At 46.1% G+C, this 21,235-nt stretch overlaps 1 protein-coding gene across 1 annotated transcript in view; it reads left to right on the forward strand.

Moving 5' to 3' along the window:
- Positions 1-4,374: 4,374 nt before the first annotated feature.
- LOC121464314 (inhibitor of carbonic anhydrase) overlaps positions 4,375-21,235 on the forward strand; it is a 41,834-nt gene continuing 24,973 nt past the window's right edge. Inside the window, exons 1-6 of the mRNA XM_041677197.1 lie at positions 4,375-4,481; positions 12,570-12,742; positions 14,937-15,045; positions 16,638-16,799; positions 18,905-19,052; positions 20,083-20,138. Coding sequence (XP_041533131.1) covers positions 4,439-4,481; positions 12,570-12,742; positions 14,937-15,045; positions 16,638-16,799; positions 18,905-19,052; positions 20,083-20,138 — 691 coding nt within the window. The 5' untranslated portion in view covers positions 4,375-4,438. The remainder of the gene's footprint in view (positions 4,482-12,569; positions 12,743-14,936; positions 15,046-16,637; positions 16,800-18,904; positions 19,053-20,082; positions 20,139-21,235) is intronic.

Here is a 21,235-nt window from a genome sequence, read left to right on the forward strand (position 1 = left end):
CATGTTAAAAATGGAAGAGCTGGGACTAGTGATGTGGCTCAATAGATAAGGGCAAGTTGTCTCCAAGCTTGATAATCTGAGTTCAATCCCCAGACCCATATGTTGGAGGGAGAGAACCAACTCTTACAAATTGGCTACACACACCCACACACACACTAAATTTTTTAATGTCATACTTCTGAGTGTAGATCTCTGGGTGACTGAAAGGATACCACCCCCATGAATCACCACCATGGCTGCCAGCCGATCTATATGCCAGTAAAAAGTCAATTGCTCCATTAAACCACTGAGGCTAAGGCAAGTCTTATGGCAGCTGGTGCCAACATAACCTATTCTGAATTAGTTACTGTTAGCTCTCAGGGAGTGCATGTGTTCAAAAATGACAATCTTGGTTTAAATCAAACTGAACGCTAGATTTGTGGAGATTGGATAAAAGCCAGTATTCCTCAGGAATTTGAGAAACAAGTTTCCTTTAGGCTTAGAGTTAGGGTTAGGGTGTAAAACTATCCCTGCGACAAATACCCAAGCCCAGGTGCAAATACATGAACTGTGGAAGCAGTTTCCTTTGACATACTACTCGTTGAACCTTGGACAAATCACTTAACCGCTCTGCTTCCCTTTCCTCCTGGATGCAAAAAAGAAATGTCAAATACTTCTTAGGAACTTATCACAAATTAGCATTAAGGAAACACATAGCATAGTGTCTGGTACACAGAAACAACACATGCCCGAAGATCAAAAATTTTCAAAACTGTTTCTTCTTTTAACCTTTCAGATTTTGGTTTGGTTTGGTTTGGTGTTTTTTAGAGAGTCTCGTGTAGCCAAGGTTGGCCTCAAACTTACTGTGTAGCTAAGGCTGTCTTTGGACTCCTGATTCTCACCCGGGCGGTGGTGGCACACGCCTTTAATGCCAGCGCTCAGGAGGCAGAGGCAGGCAGGTCTCTGTGAGTTCATAGGCCAGCCTGGGCTACAAGAGCTAGTTCCAGGACAGGCTCCAAAGCTACAGAGAAACCCTGTCTCAAAAAAATAAAATAAAAAATAAACCTCCTGATTCTCTTGCCTCACAAGCACTGCAATTACAGACTCGAGCCATGCTGTCCAGTTTTCCTAACCTTCCATCTGGTGACTGACAGCCTGTGCCCATGACTTTAGCCCTTTGGATGTCCTTTCTTTACTACATGAGCTTGTCCCTGGACACGAGACATTTTCAGAGCACGTTCCACTCAGGCCAGTAGGTACTTTGACCCTTATGGATTTGGGGTGTATTAGCTTTAGGTGGATCATTAACTCCAAGAAGAATGGTCACCCCTGGACCCAAATGTTTTTTGCTTACAGGCCCGCAGAAGAGATTGCTCAATCTACTTTCTGGACATTTCTGTGCATCTATTCACCTATTTGATAAATGCTTGAGTCCTATATCAGATATCATTACCAGGCACCATAGCCTAACCCAGGATTAGAATGGTGAAGGTTTCTTCTTCAAATGTTCATGGTTAAATTGGGAGAACAGAAAGTTCCAAGCTAGACTGAGTGCATAGCAAGACCCTGTTACCTGACCAAAAAAAGAAAAAAAAAACTAGAGAAAGGATAAAATCCAAAGATAGTCAATAGAGCAAAAATCAATGAAATAACATGAGTGTACAATACAGAAAAATCAACAAAGCCAGAAGTTTGTATGTAGGAGCTGTTATTTACATGTATGTGTGTGCCTGTTTGAGTCGTACACTATGTGAGTGTAGGAGCTTTGTCGGTCTTGGAACTCTGTAGACCAGGCTGACCTTGAACTCAGAAACGTGCCTCCCCGTGCTGGGATTAAAGGTGTGCATCACACCACGCCCAGCTAAAGAGAATTTTGTGTTTTTAAATCTCCATTTCTAACTTTCCATGGGGGTGCTGGGAATCAAACTTGAGTCCTCTGGAAGAACAGCCAGTGTTTGTAACCTCTGATCCACCTCTCCAGCCCCTCTGCTTGGGTTTTGAAATCGGATGCCAGAATCTGAACTCAAGTCCTCATACATGCACAGTAAGCGCTCAGCTGACTGAACCATCTTTCAGCCTCTACAGGAATTTCTTAAAAGATGATATTTGGCTGAAGTGATGGCTTAGCAGTAAGGACACTGGTCGTTCTTCCCGAGGACTCAGGCTTGATTCCTAGCGCTCATATCCATTGGTAACTCCAGCATCCCGTGGCCTCCACAGGTACGCATGTGGTGCATAGACATTCAGACAGCCAAAACGCTCAAACACAATAAATAAAAGACAATACTTCCCTATACTCATATTTAAAATATTAGAAAAGTATGACTATTTCTATAGCTATAAAAATCAATCTGGGTGTGGCGATGAACATCTCTAATCTTAGCTGCTGGGGATCTTGAGGCAGGAGGATTATGAATGTGAGGCTAGTTTGGGTTTCGTAGTGCGATCATGTCTCCGAGCAGAAGTGAAGGACTGACCAATTATTCTTTGGTGCAGCTCTTGCCTAGCACGTCTAAAGCCCTGGGTTTAATCCAGGGTACCCCAGAGAGAAGAGGGGAGGGGACAGAGCTTAGTGTGTCATTGAAAACAAACAGAGCTCTAAACTCAGGGGAAGTCATCGCTGATGCCTTATGCACATATAAGGAAAAGGGAATTGCTATTTTTATGTAACCTTTTCCAGAGAAGCAGAGGTAACATTTTTCAGTTCAGAAGTCCTTGCAGTGTTAAAGCACAAGACACACAGATATGAGAATGAAGAGGAACTGCAAGATTCTCTCTCTCTCTCTCTCTCTCTCTCTCTCTCTCTCTAAAAGAGGTGTTTTCGTTTTTGGTTGTGTTCAATAAAAGATATAAGAATGTATATCTTAAAAGCACCGAGAAGAAACTTAGATTTAACAAAATAATTTAGCAAAATCACCAGGTTCAAACTCAATGCGCAAAGACTGTGAGGTTTTTCTAATGAGTCTTTTATTTATTTTTTTAAGATTTCTTTTACTTTTAATTATCTGCATATGCACGCGAGTGTGAGCACCCACGGAGGCCAGAGGTGTCGGATTCTGCCTGTTGCTGGAGCTGCAGGTGGTTGGGCTCTCTGACATGGATGCTGGAACTGAAAACTCTGATCTTCTGGAAAAGCAGAGTTCTTAACCACTTTGTCATCTCTCCAGCCCTATTTGCTTGTTTTTTTGAGACAAGGTCTCTAGCCTAGTCTGGCCTCCAATACGATTTGTAGCTGAAACCTTGGTCCCCTAATCCCACTGCCTCCACCTTACAAACGCTGGGATTTCAGGCAGGCGCTTTCACACCAGGCTCTGGTTTTGTTTTGTTTTGTTTTGTTTTCAGATCCTAGCAGCACATATAAAATGGAATTAAAATTTTGTTTCTGGCGGCACTATCTGTAAGAATTGAAACCCGGTGCCACAACTATCAGGGTGAGAGATGGAGTATTCTCCAATCACACAGTATGGAACAATATGCCACTCAGAGAACTGGCCGACAGCTAGCTACACACCTCTGCGTAGGTGAATCGCACCAGTTTAACCTGGAGTGAAAGAAGCCAGACTTTTTGCATTGTGTGATTTCATTTCTACAGAGTTCAGAAATGGGCAGACTTTAGTTTCTGTTACAAGTCCAGGTAGGAGATGCTCCGCAGGGAGTCGAACTCCTAACGTGGGGCTGGTTCTGCGGGAGGCTGCTCAGTAATAACTAATTCTGCTGTGCTTGCAGGATTCCTTGTAGACCTACTATATTTTAATTAGAAGATTGTTTGTTTGTTTTCTGGTGTTTTGAGACAGGGTTTTTCTGAGAAACAACTCTGGCTGTCCTGGAACGCGTTCTGTATTCCAGGCTAGCCTCGAACTCACAGAGATACGCCAGCTTCTGCCTCCAGAGTGCTGGGATTAAAGGCATATGCCACCACTGCCCAGCTAATTCGAAGTTCTTAAAAGTTTTACTTAAAATTATCAGATTTTTTCCTAGGCAGAGATCATACCTTGCAGACAGGGATGCTTCTGTGAAGGCAAGAAACACTGCAAGGGTCGGAGTTGTGCCTGACCCAGGCCTCAACCAACCGAGACAACACTACCGGCGTGTGCTGGGACAGTGGGAAGTGCCACTGGCGCTTGGTGGCAAAACAGCAGGAGGACCACTGCTTGATCAACCCAGAGTCCTTAGGGAGAAGTGAGAATTCCCGAAAGAAAATTGTGTTAAGGTCGCATACATGGGCACACCAACTTTCCCTGAGAACCACTGTTTTCACCCAGGGACCCAGGCTAGCGGTCTCCAGCAGCCTGGGTTTCTGCTTGGCCAGATAAGGAAGGGATGGAGGGTGTGGCGGTGGCTATCAGCCCGGACTGGGACTGAAGAACCTTTCCCAGTAGGCAGATTCGTCAGTCAGCCTTCTGCCTTCTGGGGAAAGCGCACCTAGGCTGGGGAAAGCGCAACCAAGACACAGCTGAGAATGAGGTTGGTTGTCTGTGCCCTCCTATGCGCGGGGACCCTAGGTGAGTGTGCTGAGAGCCAGGCGGGGTGCCGGCTCTCTCCCGGGTTCTATGAGGGAGGGGACCAGGTGTCGCTAACTGGCCAGCCACCTCGGGGACCCTGTACTGTGTCCGGACAGACTATGATCCCAGGGAAGAGCAATCACTCGGGATTGGAATGCACCTGCCACGTACTGCTGTGTAACCCCCGGGGCTGCCCTTTGCCCTCTCTAAGCTGATTTCGTTGTGTAAAACTCCGGTTTGCTGCTTCAGCGGCAAAAGGCACCAATACCATGACTGATCACATAAGATCCCCAGAACCCATATGGTTGGAGGGAACCAACTCCTGAAAACTGTCCTCTGACCTCCACACATGGCATCCACATGATACAGGTATTTTTTAAATGTTGTGTTTACCGCTCCCTCCCCCCCCCCCCCCCCGAAAAATAGTTGCTGGAAGAATGAGGTAATGTGGCTAGAGGCAGGCAGAATTCTAAACACACACTAAGACAATGGGGATGTTCTATTGGGATCTCACCAAGGCCAGCTGGCCTAGGTCTGAAAAAGCATGGGATAAATCCGGACTAGCTGAACATAGCGGACAATGAGGAATACTGAGAATTCAAGAACAATTGCAGTGGGTTTTTGATCCTACTGCACGTACTGGCTTTGTGGGAGCCTAGGCAGTTTGAATGCTCACCTTACGAGACCTGGATAGAGGTGGGCAGTCCTTGGGCTTCCCACAGGTCAGGGAACCCTGATTGCTCTTCGAGCAGATGAGGGGGGGGGGGACTTGATCGGGGGAGGGGGAGGGAAATGGGAAGCGGTTGTGGGGACGAGGCAGAAATCCTTAATAAATAAATAAATTAAAAAAAAAAAAGAAAAAAAAAAGAATTCTAAACACATAAATGCCGGAGGCCCTTTCTTGGGCCGGGAGAGTGAGCTCCTTCCTCCAGGGAAGGACTCATGTGCAGAGAAGAGCCCTCCCTGGCTCAACCGTGATTGGATCTTCCTCCCCTTAGCTCTGCCTGGTCCGAGGCTGTGGTAAATGATATCTAGGGTAGACATCTTACTTGAGGTGGAGGGTAAACAGAGCCAAGCATGGAGAAGAGGCAGCAGCAATGGTAGGGACTGTGTGCCTACCTGCAGCACCAAGGGAGTCAGTCTCTCCCGGAATGCAGCTGTGCGGTCTCTTTCCGAATTCTCCTAAACAGGAGTTGTGTTCATTGTTCTTCCTGCCTCATCTCCTGGCAATGTTGGCACTGACCAAAAGCGCTCATTTTCCCAGAAGGCTTTGTGTTTACACATGAGAGACTAGAGATGTCCCTCTAGATCCCATTCCCTCATGACCTGTCTCCAGGCCACCAGATCAGGGGCTGGAGTCTGTGTTCCTCAAAACGCAGTGTTCCAGTCCAACAAGTGACAAAAAGCAACCAAAACAGCTTACCCAGGGGACAGATGACAGAAAAGACACATATCCTAAGCCTTGCCCAAGAACTTTCTCCATTCAGTGAGTGAGCGGAAGGCCACCCACAGCCCTTCCCTTCAGTCTGAAAGAGTCACAGAGTGCTCAGACCTGCCTCTTTTTGCTTTTGTCAGGTGGCCAGTGGTGGGACGCCGTTTACAACACACCTGTCTGTGTCAGCAGACTCCACCCACCCTTAGCTTGTTTGTATCCAGTCTCTTAAACACATTTCTATTTGTCAAGCCAGTGATGCACAGGCTTCGAATGAGTTTACCAAAAACAGAAGAAAGGAGAAGTAGAGTTTATTAGCTATACTGCGGTAAGGCCAGCGTGGGCAAGACGATAGAAACTGTCTGCACAGAGGTAGTCTAAGAAGCTGTGTGTGTGTGTGCACGCACGCGCTTCTATGTAGGCAGTCAGGCAGCATTTCAATGCTACAGTGTCCTGGAATAGTGGCAGTTGAGGATTATCAAGAAACAGCTTGACCTTGAGGTTATGATGATCTTGCTGTGATTTAGACGTGTGATTTAGTCCTAAAGTGACTGTCCACCTAGCTCGTTGTGCCCCACGAAGAAGGAGAGGGACAGCACTTATGGGTGCCAAAGACTTTACTAACTCACCACATAAGCGGTCACTGACGATCAGGGCTGCAGGACGAGGACTCGGGAGCCTGGTTTCTCCTGGCAGCCCCGAGCAGGGGCAGAAGCAGGGGTTATAAGCACAAAACCCACAACACATTCGCTGCCAAGTTACAGGTTACAATTTTCACCAATCAGGATTTAGAGATTAGAAGCTTCCTTGAGAGCTCCATCACTGTCACCTGACATCCAATGCAAGTCTTTCAGTCCAACCAATCAGATTCGTTTGTTCCTTCTGGGATCAGGAGCAACCATATTGTTTCTAGAGAGCTAAAGATGCATAACGGCTGCTTCTATGGCTTAGGGAGGAGGGTGGCCAGCTATTGGAAGGTTTCCAGCTCCCCCAGGGCTTGGGAACCTGAACTCTATTTCACCCTGAAGGTAAAATGGAGTCTGATGTCAATATGGCAGTGCTTAGGCCAGGTGCATGATGAAGTCTTCGTCACATGACAATAGTCCTGTTCAAAGGCAATAGTGGCCTTGCTCTGAGCCTACCCTGCTTTGAGACCAAAGCAGCTTTGTTCCCAGAATTCAGTTCTGTCTTCCCCACGTACCTAAGTTCTGCCCTATCAGCAGGTCACTGCAGTTTCTTTATTCATTAATGGTGTTCAAGCATACAGAGAGAAATCCCACATCGTGTGTGTGTGTGTGATTTATGTGTGCCATGTGTGTTATGTGTGTGAGTGTGTTTGTCATTATGTGCACCAGTTGTGTGCAGTGCCCCTTGGGGCCAGAAGAGAGCATCCGATCCTTTAGAACTGGAGACACAGTCAGATGCCTGGTATGGATGCTGGGAACCCAACACTAGCTCTGAAAGAGGAGCAAGTTCCTCTAACTACTGAGCCATCTTTCCAGTTCTATCAGCTAGCTCTCTAATACAACCCATGTCCATCTGCCTAGGGATGGTGCTGCCCACTGTGGACTGAACCCTCCCATGTATGTCATGAATCAAGACAATCAGACTTGCCCCAATCTGATCTCGGCAATTCTTCAACTTGGGATCTCTCTTCCCAAGTTTTATCAAGTTGGCAATGAAAAACTAGCCAGCACCATTTTCATCACTTCAGAAGAGAACTTGGCCCCTATCGAGTGAACAGCAATGGTTTCTTTCTCCCCTTAGCACATGGGAATGAGCAATTTGCTTTCTTTAGAAAAGAATTATCTTTTTGAGAAAGGATCTCATGCAGTCCAGGCTTGTAGTAATAAGGGCGGCGGGGCTGCGTCCCCAACACCCCAGCTGCCTGCTTGGCTAGCTTATGCCCCAAAATAATTACACAAACACTGTACTCTTTTAAGCACTGCTTGGCCCTTTAGCTCTAGCACTTACAGGCTAATTCTCACATCCCGATCAACCCATCTCTAATAATCTGTGAGAACCGGTCTTACCGGGAAGATTCTAGCCTATGTCCATCCTGGGTCGGACCTTCATCGCGTGTGTCTGTCAGGGAGCAGGGCTTGGCGTCTCTGCTGAGGCGTCTGCTCCCGAGACTGAGCTCACTTCCTCTTCCTCCCAGCGTTCTGTTCTGTTTACTCCTCCCACCTATCCTCTAACCAATAAAATGGGCCAAGGCAGTTCCTTTATTAGCCAATGACCTTCCTCCATCATTTCCCCTTTTTCGGTTTAAACAAAAAAAAAAAAAGGCTTTAACTTTAACATAGCAAAATTATATATAACAAAACAGTTATCAAGTAAAAGTTACAATAATCTTTATCATAACTAAGGAAAACTATAACTAACTATTCTTAACTCCATCAAAGACTCCAGAAAGATACAATACTACCTAAGCAAACAAGAAAAAAAGCAACTTTTAAAATTCTAGAAATGACAGAGACATCTCGCTGCCTGGACAGTCACCCAAAGTTCCTCTGTACCGTTGGGGCATCCATCTTCAGCCTTCAGGCCCATGGTATCCAGCAGACATTTCCATAAAGCAGGAAAATTCAAAGTCAGTTCAGTCACTATCTGTTGTGTCCTGCAGAATGTCTCGCAGACTCTTTCATGAATCAGGAACACCGAAAGATCATCTCACCTTAGGCAAGTTCAGTAGTCCTCTCTCTGCAGGTTCTCTGTGTCCAGTTTATGCAATAGTCCAGGCAAGAGCAGTTTCTTGCCCAAATGACTATCAAACTCCATAAGGTGCCTCTTCGATGCCCATCTTCCTCTTGAAGTACATTGGTGCTGCCAGGAGCAGAGTGTCTCATTGTCATAAAAAGTCCTCAGTTATTAAAACATTAAATGTCCTATTCTGTAATCTTTGAAAGACATGAAGAATGTCTATCTAAAATATATCTTTATATATCTAGAAAATCTAACTAACATGACTACAAACTTTACTATTATCGATGATTATCCATCAACAACCTATACTTCTTAATTATACAGTACATATTTAAATGAACTACACTATCACAATACCTTAATCAAAATCAGAAACACTTATACATATAACAAAATTGACCTTAAATCTCTATCAATAAAGCAAAATCTATACTAATGTAAATTATTCATATCTATATCATATCCCCCTTTCAATGTAAAAGGACGTTTATAAACTATATTTGGGAACATGGACGCAGTTTTTTCTCTCCAAACTGCTTCCTGCTGAATGGGGGCGTCGTTAATTAGGTCTTTCATGGCATAACCTGTGTGCTAGTTTCATCTCAGTTAGCAGTTGAGCAAAGCAATTTTTTGAAGGCGTGCACAGGAACCATTCAGGAGGACGTGGTCCATCATACCAAATCAGAATAGAAGAAATGAACAGCGTCTCATCCTCTGTGAAAACAAAATAAGAATCTCTTTTCCAAAGTATCATATCCTTAGATACAAATTCAAAATATCTATGTTGGATTAGTTCAGCAGCGTTTATAAACAAATATCTTTTAGCAGCTGTTGCTCCTTCCTCAGCATTCAAATAATTCAAAGAGAGCATAATAGCATACAGTGTCAAAATTCTCTGTCTATTTTCCATCTTTGTACAGCTTTGTTTTAACCTCTATTTCATTTATTTTTACTTTTAACTCTTTGCTTTTTGAGACAGGTTCTCTGTATCTTTGACCTGAAGTAACTCTGTAGACCAGGCTGTCTTTGAACTCTCAGAGATCCGCCTGTCTCTGCCTCCCAGGCATTCGGGATTAAAGGTGTACACTACTACACCTTGAACTCACAGAGATCTGTTTGTCTCTGCCTTCTAGGCACTGGGATTAAAGGCGTGTGTTACCACACACAACAACTCTCTTCCTTTTTTTTGTTTTTTACTTTAAGAACTTCAACTTTTAGTCTGCATATATTTTTAACACACTTTAAACCATTCAGAAATTTTCTCTGTCTATGAATCTCTCTTTACTGTATATCTCTCTTTTTCTGACCACATGAATCTTTAATTTACCAAGCAATATCAGTAGGATTAAAGGCGTGGCTTTGCCAGCTAGATCCAGTCCATTCCTTAGCTTTCCAGCCTCATGACGGATATACAGGCTGTAGCCATGTTTACTGCAACAACTGTATGGCATTTCAAGGTCCCTGCCAGCAAGTGAGCTACAACAGACAACACTCAAGTCCTCTCTAGGTAGCCGGCCCTCCTGCCTCAAACAGTCAGAGTTTGCCCTGGCAGGATGGCCCAGAAAGCCGGCATTTTTAAACGGCGCAGCTTTTTTCCTGCTATGGCTGAAAACCGAAAAGCATGTGTTCAGCTTTTCGTCAACACCGTTTAAGTGTTTCGTGGCAGGAACTCTTAATGAGCTGCAGGGTTTTGCAGCTAAAGCTGAGTCAGGAAGCCTCTCTCAGATGAAATGCTTGCTTGCCTCTAGCAAGCAGAGTAGATCCGAGAAATTGTCACTATCAAGAAAACATGCTTTACTCTTTCCCAAGCTTTTTCAGGCTTTCTGTGGATTCAGTTAGCCACACGTCTGGGTGTCATTTGTAGTAATAAGGGCGACGGGGCTGCGTCCCCAACACCCCAGCTGCCTGCTCGGCTAGCTTATGCCCCAAAATAATTACACAAACGCTGTATTCTTTGAAGCACTGCTTGGCCCTTTAGCTCTAGCACTTACAGGCTAATTCTCACATCCCGATCAACCCATCTCTAATAATCTGTGAGAACCGGTCTTACCGGGAAGATTCTAGCCTATGTCCATCCTGGGTCAGACCTTCATCGCGTGTGTCTGCCAGGGAGCAGGGCTTGGCGTCTCTGCTGAGGCGTCTGCTCCCGAGAGCAGAGCGGTCGAGACTGAGCTCACTTCCTCTTCCTCCCAGCGTTCTGTTCTGTTTACTCCTCCCACCTATCCTCTAACCAATAAAATGGGCCAAGGCAGTTCCTTTATTAGCCAATGACCTTCCTCCATCACAGGCTGACCTCAATATGTAGCTGAGCTATCTGCCTCCACCTGAAGAGCTTGTATTATGCACATGCACCACCATGTCTAGTTCATGTGGTGTTGGAGATCAAACCCAAGGTTTCTTGCATGCTGTGCAAGCATTCTACCAACTTAGCTACACCCTGGCTTTGTTTTTAGTTTAGTTTTTTTAAAGATATATTTACTTTATATGTGTGTCTGTGTCTCTGTGTCTCTCTCTGTGTGTTTTTCATGTACAGCTGTGGACCATGTGTGTACCTGGAGCCTTAGGGAGGTCAGAAGAAGGTATCAGATCACTTGGAGCTAGAGTGTCTTAGGGCTTCTATTGCTGTGAAGTGACACCATGACCATAGCAACTCTTATAAAGGAAAATATTTAATTGTGAAGTCTCACTTGCAGTTCAGAGGTCAGTCCATTATCATCATGGCAGAAAGCAAGGCAGCGTGCAGGCAGACATGGTACTAGAGAAGGAACTGAGAGTTCTTGCATCTTGACCAGCAGGCAACAGGAATTGGTCTGAGACACTGGATGTGGCTTAAACATATATGGGACCTTAAAATCCACCTCCACAGCGACATGCTTCCTCCATCAAGGCCACACCTACTCCAGTGAAGACACATCTTTTAATAGCAGCACTCCCCATGAGCTTATGGGGGCCAATTACATTCAAAATACCACAAGCAGTTACAAACAGTTGTGAGCCACCATGTGGGTGCTGGAAACCAAACCTGGGTCCTCTGCAAGAGCAGCCAGTGCTCTAACCTCTGAGCCCTCTCTCCAGTCCCTTAGTTTTTTGTTTGTTTGATTATTTTGAGATAGAGTGCTTCAGCCTCTAGGGAACTGGAATTACAGGCATGTTTTGTTTAGATATTCTGCGCAGATGTAATCGCATTGCCAGGAGCCCTTTTGCTCGGTTCTTTTACTTGCTGTTTTTTTTTTTTTTTTTTTTTTTTTTTTTACTTGCTGTTTTTGAGACTCATTCAGGCTTTAGAACATGACAGCACCCATCCACTCTTCCTCTGATGCACACTTAAAGGTCTTTCTGTTTAGTTATTGAAAATAATAGTGTTGCCGTGGGTATTTGTGTGCTTATTTTTTTTAGTCCCCATTGTCAAATTTTGAATATCTGTTTAGGTGTGGACTTTCTGTGTCATATTGCTAATCCTGTGGTTATATTTTTTGGAGATTTGAACTTTTTTTTTCTTTTTAAATATAAAGGAAAGGAGAGAGCAAAAAAAAAAATGGGTCCTGAGAATTCCCATGAGGAAAATAGCCAATTTAGTTTGTAGATGGCATTCAATCGGTTCTATTTTTTTAAGCATTAAAGTATTTATTTTTGATTGCACACACACAGAGACACATACACACTCACACACATTATGTGAGTTGTACATGTGAGTGCAGTGCCCACAACAGAGGCCAGAAGAGGGTGCCAGATCCCCTAGTGTTGGAGCTACAGGAGGTTATAAGCTGTCTGACTCAGGTCTGGGAACTGAACTCAAGCTCTCTGGAAGGACTAAAGTACTGCACCATCTCTCTGAGCTGTGGATCCAGCCCCCTTAGCCAGTCAGCCCCTCATCTTGTGTTCGATCCCTTCTGCCAGCAGAAGAAGGTGAGAGCCATGGGTCCCTGACATCTCTACTATCTCTCCCCTAGGGCTGTGTCTGGCTGTTCCAGAGAGGACTGTAAGATGGTGTGTTGCGTCAGATCGTGAGGCCACCAAGTGCTCCAGTTTCAGTGACAATATGAAGAAAGTCCTTCCTGCAGATGGCCCATCTGTTAGCTGTGTGATGAAAACCTCGTACCCCGAGTGCATCAAGGACATCTCGGTAAGTCACTGCTGTCAGCAGAAGAAAGTTTGCGCCATAATTTTTCCATAATTTTTTTTTGCAGGGAAGACGACAGCTGATCAGCACTCACCCGGAGCAAGAGTCATAAACTTAATCGAGCAGCTAATATGGGCTTCAAGTTTAGCAACATGTCTGCGACACACCAAAACCTAATCCACCAAGAGAATCTATAGAAACTCAAAAATAAATAAGAAAATTTCTCTATACAAAGCAGGCTGGCCCAGAACTTATAGACTTCCTGTTCCTGACTTCGGAGTGCTGGAACTAAGATGTGGATCACCATAGCTGGTGGGGTTTGCATTTCTAAGTGCAAAAAGCTGGTTTTTTAAAATTATGAAATTTGTCTCTGTGTATGTGCATGCATGTGTGTGTGTGTGCGTGTGCACATGTGTATGTGTGAGAGAGACAGAGACAAACAGAAACAGATAATGGGAGAGTAGAGACAGGTTTGTCATAGCCATTTGTCCCTATGCCATTGCAGAGCAGGTTAAACTATCTCAGACGTCTTTTTGCATCTGCTATTGGAATCTGCAGAGGAACTCAGGAAAGGAAGATGAGTGAAAGCAGGGAAAAGCCATTGTGAACTGGATTCCTTGGGGATGGTTGGAGTTCATGTCTAGTTCATTCATATTGCTTTCCATTTTCTTCCTATTTTCCTTCCTTCCTTCTTATATATATTTGTCTTTACTTTATGAGTGTTTTGCCTGCATGTATGTTGTATGTCTGCATACCATGTATGTGCCTGGTGCCCTCCAACGCCAGAAGGGGGCGTTGGATCCCCCTGAACTGGGGTTATGTGTAGTTGTGAATCATTACTGGGTGCTGAGAACACGGGTCCTTCTTAAGAGCAACAAGTAGTCTTGACCACTGGGATATCCCCAAAGCCCTTGACTTCAATCTTGACATTGATGGCGTTGACAGTGGTTCACAAGCTTAGTGACCTTGTTCTTTGACCTTTAATATTAGATGTGTCTTTTTCCAAGTTAATTTGAGTTGACTTTTGATATGTGTCTTCAGTGATGTCCTAAGTTATACACACAAATATGCATATCCATCATCCGTACATATGAAAACATATTATAAAATAATTTTGATATGGAATTTGTAAAGTCAAACAACAACAGATCAAAAACTGGTTTTTAAAATTACATCTGCATTTAACATGAACACACTCTTCATTTCCATTCATTGAATAGCACAGTGTGACAACTGTTTACCCAGCTTCTACCTTGGGTTAGTTTTACCCGTAGTCTCAAGACAGGTTAAAGTATATCAGGATTAGAATGGGGTGTGCGCAACTTCGCTCCGTTCCTATCAGGGATTCGAGCCTTGGTTGATATTTTACAGGCATGTCAAAAGAAATCTCCCTCAGACACTGAGGGATGGCCGTGCTAAACTACAACCTGAAAAACCCAGATTACTTTAAAAGCTAATTTAGAAACTGAGTCTGGTGGCCCAGGCCTGGAATGCAGTTAATGGGGAGGTTCTAAGGATTGCCCGGCCTACAGAGTCAGTTCAAGTCCAGTGTGAGCAACTTAGTTAACCCTTGTCTCAAGATTTAAGAAGTAAAAGAGAGCTGGAAATATTCCTCATGGGTAGAGCACTTGTCTAGATGTACAAGGTCCTAAGTTCATTCCAGTGCTGAAAAAAGGATGTCAATCACTAAGGGATAGAAGGAATGGTTTGCATTGAGGGTAGGAAATGACTCAACTTCATCTTAGCTTGTGAAGTTGCTGCCTCCTGCAGGGAGGAAGGAACCGTTGGCTGACCGACCCCTGAGACTCAGATGAGTTCTCAAGGATGGATGCATTCTGCGGGTCTCATACTGTGAACACATATGGATACCTGCCCTCCTAGCTGCTCACGTATGTGCTGAGATTAACCAGGGAACAAAACAGGCAGGTGTTCCCACATTCACAGACCTCGCAATCCAAGGATGAGGCTAGTGAACCAAGAGTCAGTTGGCTGAGGGCTGAGAAGGAAAACAAAACAGTTTACATGTGGTGGTAACTTCTTCTTTCAGCCCTCAAGAACCTCATGGAGTCGGCAGGAATGAGGAGGAAGAGGCCTGAGCTATGGGAGATTCTATGGAGCCAGAGTCTCTGGCAGGACACCAGAAGAGTCTTCCCTGGGGGTGATGAGTTTCACGCATGGCTGGTCTCTTTTCTTTCAGGCCAACAAAGCAGATGCTGTGACCATTGATGGAGCTTTGCTGGCTGAGGCTGGCCTGCCCCACCACAATCTGAAACCTATCATGGCAGAATACTATGGATCAAAAGACGGTGTGTTCTCGCTGGGGCCCGGTGTCACTGGTGTGACATGATGGCCACGGGGGTTGGCAGGGACTTTGTCAACTGTGTTAGTTACTTTTTTGTGGCGACAGAATGCCTGGCCAAAGAAACTTAAGGAAGAGACAGCTGATTTTGGCTCACAGTTGGAAAAGATAGAGTCCACCATGGTGGGAGGGGCATGACAGAAGGAGCGTGAGGCCGCTGGCCACATTGCATCTGTAACCAGGAAGCGGAGAGAGGAGGACAGTGAGAGAGACTGGTGTTCAGCCTACTTTCTTCTCAGTTTTACTCACCCCAGGACCCAGGCCACGGAATGATGCCACCCACATTCAAGGGGAGGGTCTTCCCTCCTCAGGTCAGCCTCCCTGGAAACTCCCCCAGAGTTGTGTCTCCTGGATGATTGCAAAGCTAGCCAAGTTGATGGTAAAAATTAACCGTCACACTAACATTACAGGGGACCAAGTCTCTGGAGCTCTTCAGCTTGGCAGTGTTGTTCACTGGCCCACAAAGGCTGCAGTGTTTCTCCACAGAAAGCAGTGGCTTTTGTGGATCCTGGTGGGAACAGCCTTGGTTCTGTGGTCTGTGGGATGGTCACATCCTGAGAGGGGTGTTATCCAGAACCTGTTACCCATCCCTAGGGCTGTGCTTTTCCTTACACTGCCTCCCATGGTTCTTATACAATACAGATCTGTGTCTGGTGTGCAGAGAAGCTCTGGCAGAGTGGATGAGGGGAGAGTTACCTCTTTCCACTCTTGTGTGTTACTGTTATCAGTATGTGGGAACACAGCCCAGCTTAGTTCGCTTCTAGCTTGCAGGTCCCAACGTATTCTGGGGCCAGTCCTCATCTTCCTCTCACATCTTCACCTTTGTGACTGAGCTGTAAGCAGAGACCCCGAGAATGAAGAAAAGGCCATATAGAAGCAGCAACAGTCCAGCGACTAGGATCTAAAGCCTGTGGTCCCTGGAACACCCACAAGTCCTGTAATGGAGCAGGCAAGCTTCTAGCTCTGCAGGCTTGAGGTGACTGGCAGAAACAAAACAGAGCATAGCAAAATGGCCCTGGAGGTACCCTAACCTACAATGGACTTACGCCCAGATCAAACCCATCGTAAACTCAAAATGTTGCAAGTCCAGATGCTTTCAATACAGCGAGTCAGGCAAACATCCAGTTTAGCAAGGTGGCGCCATGGACTAGTGTTTGTTTCCTGCCGTGAACACATAGTTGACCAGACACCATGGCTTACGGTCTCTGCCCAGTTTCTGAAGAAGGGATCTTCTTGCATTTGAAAGACCAAATTGGAAATCCGAAGGATCTACTAGCATTGGCACCCACCATAAAGTAAAGTTAACAAGTCTAGCTTATAAGTTAGGGAACATCTGCAATATTAATTTATTGCCTTGAAAGGGGTCAGTTCTCTCCTCCTGTCAGATAAAGGCATTTTCCATTTTTTTTTTGCCCTTCTTGCTAGAGGCTGGTGTGGGGGCCCAGGACCCTCTGAAGTTCCACATCGCGAATGCCTTGGAAGGTTTAGTTGTAACAATGCATTTTCTTTAGGCTTCTCTTTCTCTCTGCTCACCTGCAGATCTGCAGACCCATTATTATGCTGTGGCCCTGGTGAAGAAGGGTACAGGATTTCAACTGAACCAGCTCCGGGGCAAGAAGTCCTGTCACGCGGGAATGGGCTGGTCTGCTGGGTGGTATATTCCCCTCGGCAAACTGCTTCCTTCTGGCTCTCTGGAAACAGGTGAGGCATCTGGAGCTAGGTGCCCTCACTGGGTGGTCTAACTGGATTATGCTGGGGTTACACAGTCATTTATTTTGTTGCTATAAGGTACCAAGTAAAAGCAACTTCAGGAAGGAAGGACTTTATGGGCTCATAGTCTGAGCGTACAGTCCATCATGGTGGGTAAGGCCAGGCAGCAACAACTTGAGGCATTGCTGGTCCCCAGCTTGCTTTCTTCTTTTATTTATCCTGGCTCCCATCCCATCAAAGGTGACACCCATGTTCAGGGTAGATCTTCCCTCTTTAGTTAAGCTTTTCTAGAAACAGCCTCCTAGACACACCCAGGTGTGTGTTTCCACGGTGATTCCAAACCCAGTTGAGTTGATAAGGCAAGTTAGCCATGGCTCAGACACTGAAAAACACACGTGTCTTATGTTCTCTGAGACGGAGTTAGAGTGTGCACCAGTAGCTCACAGGAGCTGGTTGAGATTCTCCCAGTAGCAACGCTTCCGTTTCTCTGAGCCGTCAGTTTCCCCTTCCCAGGAGCCACAGCAGTCTGTCTTAGCAAGGCTATCCTTGAAAGACTCCAAGGAAGGTCACCTCACTCCAAACCTCCCCGGAAGGTTCTCTGGGGCTCGCAGAAGCATCACTAGGCCCTCAGGCTTCCATACATTAATGCGAGTGCTTGGGCAAGGATAGGATGACTGGGTTAATGCTAGGACACCCCTGAGTGCTCCAGGCTTCTTGAGCATAGGATGAGCCACAGTGAGCCCAGACCTTTTCAGCCCTTGAAGACGGTGACCAGATCCTGTACTCTGTGAAGGCCTGCCTTTTTTGTGCTGTCAACCTTTGCAGTGCTCATGTTGTAACAGGGACAGGGATGGGACAGGCAACTGTGTGGGTCTGACAGTCTGATAAAGGACTACAGCCTTGCGTCTTGACCTTTCTGTCTGTTTTATTTTGTTTTTGAGACAGGGTTTCTCTGTAGCTTTAGAGCCTGTCCTGGAACTAGCTCTTGTAGACCAGGCTGGCCTCAAACGCACAGAGATCCGCCTGCCTCTGCTTCCAGAGTGCTGGGATAAAGGCGTGCGCCACCACCGCCCAGCGCATCTTGACCTTTCTATGGTGTTCTCTTGCCTTGGTGACAGATACCGCTGGACTTCTGTCTGGGCAATAGGCAGTGGCTGCTAGCTTGCTTCTCTGCTGACTCACCAGCAGGATTTACCAATCCTCCCCTCGAATCAGGGATTCCATGAGCCACCACAGCCTCTGCATACAGAAGGACTGTAAGTGGGGTGGGCTCTTGTCTAATGCAAGGAAGAGCTATTACTGCATGGTGACTGGCCTACTAGGGTTCCTGTCTTCTTCAGTGTTCTGCCTGGCCCTGTAGGGGGCTGGCAATTTTTTTATTATTATTTCATGTACGTTGGTTTACCTGTATGAGGGTGTTGGATCCCTTGGAACTGGAATTACAGATAGCTGTGAGCTGCCTTGTGGGTGCTGGGAATTGAACCCAGGTCCTCTGGAAGAGCAGTCAGTGTTCTTAACCATTGAGCCATCTCTCCAGTCCTGGGGTGTTGGTAAATTAACTGGTCACATCTTGTTTCCATGTGGGTCAGCAGTTCTTCTTTTTCTTTTTTGTTTTAAAGATTTTTATTCATTTATTATATACACAGTATTCTGCCTGCACGTCTGCCTGCAGGCCAGAAGAGGGTACCAGATCTCATTACAGATCGTTGTGAGTCACTGTACAGTTCCTGGGAATTGAACTCAGGACCTCTGGAAGAGCAGCAGCCAGTGCTCTTAAGCTGTGGGGCATCTCTCCAGCCCAAGGGTCAGCAGTTCTTATCCCCTGCAGCAGACAAGATGGAGAGCATTTTCATAGGCTTGATCCCTGAACACGCATAAGCATGCATGGTTCTCAAACACACATGGCCCCTGGGTCATCCATCCATCCATTCGCTCTGGCCTGGGCATTGCCTGCCACCCACGGCAGACTCCCTGCACATATTCACTTCCTAGGAGTAGTCCTGGGGGATGTCCACAGACAGGACACTCTCTCACATGTACAATCCGATGGCTTTAGCCAGCTCACACCCTGTGGCCCGTGTCTCTGTGTTGAGCAGCAGCAGCGACGTTCTTCTCCAGCAGCTGCGTCCCCTGTGCGGATGGAAAGACGTTTCCCAGCCTTTGCCAACTGTGTGCAGGGAAGGGGACAGACAAGTGTGCCTGCTCTTCCAGTGAACCATACTTCGGCTACTCTGGGGCCTTCAAGTGAGTGAGAATCCCTTGCTCTGGAGCTGGGCATCTATGAGTTATTGTTCTTGTAACTGTGACCGAATACCTGACAAGAAACAACCTAAAAGAGAGAGTTTATTTTTGGTTCACAGTCTGAGAGGATACAGTCCATCGTGACGGGGAAGGCCTGGCAGCAGGAGCATGAGCCAGCTGGTCGCGCGGAGCAGGGGAGACTGGTGCGCCGCTCACTTCCTGCTTGTTATTCATTGCTAGGCTCCAACCCATAAAACCGTACCATCCACGTTTAGGGTGGGTCTTCCCACCTTAATTAACCTAGAAACTGCCTCACAGATATGACCTTTGTTATATGATCCCTAGCTTGATAATGCCAACCATCATAGAGAGACAAAGGCACAGGATCAAACAGGACAAACCCCTGGCACCCAGATATTCTGAGTCCCTCCCATGGCCTACCCCTGTTCCTAAACATCCCGAGGAACAATCTTCTTTGTGGGAGACCTCACTATCTCCCCAAAGCTGGGACCATAACATGCTGTTCTTCATGATAACCTAAGTGCCAGGGGAGGGTGGTCCAGACTCATCTCTGGGGACTGGGATTTGCAGACTCGGGCCGGCCGCAGGAGCTTCCCAGCTAACCACCTTTGGTATTTTGCCCGTGGCTTTCCATGCTCTGTAAGAGAAGAAGGTGACTGCTCAAACCAGAGCGGACTAGCTGGGTTTTGGGGCTATCTGATGACTTTTAAAAGCCAAAATCAAGCCAGTGGCTTGGCGCTGCTCTTTGAGAGGCAGGCAAGGGTCCTGTCTGCCTTGACATCCTTCTCCAGAACTGCCTGTGATGCTGGTGTCCAGGCCTCCTGCCTGCTTCATGGCTCAGCTTGGCGGTGACGTTTTAAAAGCTTCAGATAAGGCCATTGCCTCTCTGAAGACAGATGGATGCCTGAGAACCTGTGAGCAAGGCCCCACCAGATCCTAAGAGGTGTTGCACAAGAGCCAGGTGAGGTGTGTTCCCAGACAGAGTGCCTGACCTTGTCTGTCATGTTTGCAGATGTCTGCAGGATGGTGCGGGGGATGTGAGCTTCGTGAGGCACCTGACAGTGTTTGGTAAGTGCTGGACAAAGAGGAAAGCGGGCCCCAGCCTGGCCAAAGGCTCGGACTCTGTCTCACTTCTAGAAGAGAATGATATTGAGATGGTTAATGCACAGAAGGGACTTTAGGAAAGCATTCCCCCCATTCCTGCATTATTTAGGACCCCACTTATTCTTCTTAGCTCACGTCTGCTGACCACCTCCCTATCAGGGACCTGCACCCACCCCTCCCCTGCTCTCTCAGCTAACCTATAGACACCTCTATAAATCTAGTTAACCTGATTTTTGGATTGCTATTTGCTACTTTCCAATAATAAAAGAAGTTGTTTCTGCAATGTCAGGAATTAAACCAAGTGCCTTGTATGCACTAGACAAATGCTTTACCCCTGAGAAACACCCCCCCCCCCTTATTTTTAATTTAAAAACAACACAGTAAACTTTTCCACCATTTTGGACAATTTAGCTCAAACAAGCAAAGGGCAATTTCAGACAAGTTAATGTTACATATTCTTGAACTTTGTGTGTGTGTGTACATACATGTGCATGCATGTGTTCACGTGTGTGTGTAAATTCTGTGCACTGAGCCCAGAGCCTCATGCATGCCAGGCAAGCACTCCATCACAGAGTTTCATTCCTAAGCCTTCTTTAGCTTTTCATTTAATATTTTTGGTCTCTTGAGACGAGAGCTCACTAAGTTTCCCAGCTGGCCTTCAACTCATTCTGTAGCCCAAGCAGGCCTCAAATTTTCTACCCTCTTGCTCAACCTCCACAGTAGCTGGGTTTACAGATAAAAAGCCACTAGGCCTGGACAGATTCTTGGTTTATATCCAATTAAATATCAGATACAGACACACTATGCCGCTCAATGTTTAGCTCAATGCTTAGTTCGGCTTTATAACAAACACTTCCAGGAAGCTTCCAGGTCCTCACAGTTTACCCTGGGCTTGGTTACAACCTAGATGCCTTCCCCTGTGATGACGTCAGCATCCTTTGCTCATTTGCTCAGCCATTCACAGTTCACCTTCACATCGCTGCACACTGGACTGGTGTGTTAGCATTTTTGAAATTGGGGCGTGTCCTATTATCAACTATTTTCATGACTATTTTTGGCTC

Source organism: Microtus oregoni, unplaced genomic scaffold (assembly GCF_018167655.1).
Source record: "Microtus oregoni isolate MIOR12 unplaced genomic scaffold, Mior012 000028F_ref0000031, whole genome shotgun sequence".
NCBI classification, from domain to species: domain Eukaryota; kingdom Metazoa; phylum Chordata; class Mammalia; order Rodentia; family Cricetidae; genus Microtus; species Microtus oregoni.